Here is a 2,085-nt window from a genome sequence, read left to right on the forward strand (position 1 = left end):
CCCCCGAATGAGGGCCCCAGGAGGACGGCAGGCGGGAGCGGACCAGCCGCTCCGCAGGAGCCCTACGGGCCGCCCCGAGGACCGCTCCTCTTGGAGGATACTGTGGGGGGACCCTGTGCCGAGAAGACTAGCGGGGCCATCAATGGCCTTGGCCCCGCTGCTGTCCTGCAGCTCATTGGTGAGCCGGGGCCCCCTCAGGGGGCCAGAGACTCCTGGGCCAGTGCTGCAAACAAAGGTCACCCGACCCAGCCCTTCCTTGAAGGAGGGAGTGCTAGGGAGCTGGACTGCATGCAGCTGGGCTCGGGAGAGACGCAGGTAATCAGGAATGGGGGCTCTGGCGCGCCATCCACAGCCGGGCTTGCGGCCTGGGAAGTCCCAGCCCAAGTCCTCCAGATACCCACCCCGGACTACCCTCCGCTTTGCAGCTCAGCTGAAGACAACACTGATCACGTTGATCACCAAGAGAAGGACCGTCTTTTCAAGATCCACTCTGAGAAGGAGCCCCAGGAAGGTGCTCACCCCCCGGCAGGGGAGTGTGGTTTGAATATGCCCTTCTCCATAAAGAGAAGCTGGGATTCATTAAACGAGGCCGTGACAACTGAAATCCCAAGTGTCTACTTTGACAAAGACGATCCTGCTCAGGACGTGCCTGTGGTCGATTCGAGAAACGGGTGGGAGGAGGCCCCTGGCTCCCCCGGAGACGGGAGCTGGGAGACGGCGGATGAGGACGCGGAGGTGGCCGAAGCCCTCGCAGCCTTAGAAGCAGCTACTGCGGGGGAAGATGTGGATGAGGCCGAGTAGGAGAGGGGGTTCTCCAGGCAAATAAGCTAGTGATAATCTGGTCACACGGGGCTGGGTTTGCTGCTAAAACCCAGAGCTGATAAATGCAGCATATACGGCTGCAGCCTTACGAGGGGTTGACACCCAGCGCCAGTTCTGATGGATGTGAGCATCAGCGCCATGCTGCTTGTTCATTATGAAGAGTACCACCGTCTAGATGGGCTAAAGCTCAAGAGACTATAAGTCAGAGTGGACCACCGTGCTGGTGTCCACAGAACATGCAGACCTTAAACACCCTGCTGGCCAACGCGCACAACTCCTGCAGAACGCGTGGTGCAGGTGTTCGTGAGAACGCCCTGGGATCCCAGCGCTTAATCCCAGGGGCAGAGATTCACAAGACATTCTGTTTGAGTGTAAAATTCCTTACCTTGCTTTTGAGAGCCAAACATTATACCCAGTCAGGGGAAGGTAACTACCCCTACTTAAAGTGCCTAATGTACCCCCCAGAGCATGGCTTACCTTCAGGGACAATCACCCAGGGAACCGATCACTAACCACTTGTTGGACAGAGAATGGAGCTTGGCAGCTTTCAGGGTGGAGCAGGAGCCGCCTGTAAACAAATGGTTAGTCATTAGCTGTGATATCAGACCACCTTGACCTTAACTTTTTTACATTATTACTTTTTCATCTCCTTTGGGATTGGGGAGTTTGGTCAAAAGACTTCTTTGTTTAAAATTCAGGTTTTTATGTTTGTGAGATTTGGAGCAGCAAAGAGATGGATGGAGTATTTTGTGCCACGTAATGTCTGATTGTGATTAAACAATAACCACATATGTGTCTGAGTGTCTTAAGTCAATAGTGCTTCTAATTTTCCCAGACTATTAGTGACCCTTGAGGTTTCTTTCAATTTAAAGAGATAGACTATTAAATTACAGCTGAAGAGGAGACTAGATTGATTTGCCAGGAATGACTTTGACTCTGTCCCTGTAGGTCAAACTCTTGATGCCATGACTACCTGTGCAGCTCTTACTTTAAGGATGAATAGCCCTTCCTGGGTTTCAGCTATTTTGACATGGCTCAATGGAGAATTTAGGGGATGGTCAAGACTATCTAGAAAAATATAAATATGGAGGATTCCTTATTATAGTGTTTCATAACACAAACTGAAATCTGACTCACTTTGGTTGGATTTCCAGCTTTGCCATGTAACCTGGGACAAGTAATATATCCTTTCTATTTGCCCATCGGTTAAGTGACAACAATAATAATATATATTTATAGAGATTGTCATAATGTCATTGCTCC

At 50.9% G+C, this 2,085-nt stretch overlaps 1 protein-coding gene across 1 annotated transcript in view; it reads left to right on the top strand.

The window, feature by feature from the left end:
* The window catches only part of LOC104997572 (chromosome unknown open reading frame, human C4orf19), an 81,340-nt gene extending 79,729 nt beyond the window's left edge, over positions 1-1,611 (top strand). Inside the window, exon 5 of the mRNA XM_010852411.1 lies at positions 17-1,611. Within this exon, the coding sequence (XP_010850713.1) occupies positions 17-801 (785 nt within the window). The 3' untranslated portion in view covers positions 802-1,611. The remainder of the gene's footprint in view (positions 1-16) is intronic.
* Positions 1,612-2,085: the final 474 nt, after the last annotated feature.

The sequence above is a fragment of the Bison bison genome, unplaced genomic scaffold (assembly GCF_000754665.1).
Source record: "Bison bison bison isolate TAMUID 2011002044 unplaced genomic scaffold, Bison_UMD1.0 scf7180017864310, whole genome shotgun sequence".
Taxonomy (NCBI): Eukaryota; Metazoa; Chordata; class Mammalia; order Artiodactyla; family Bovidae; genus Bison; species Bison bison.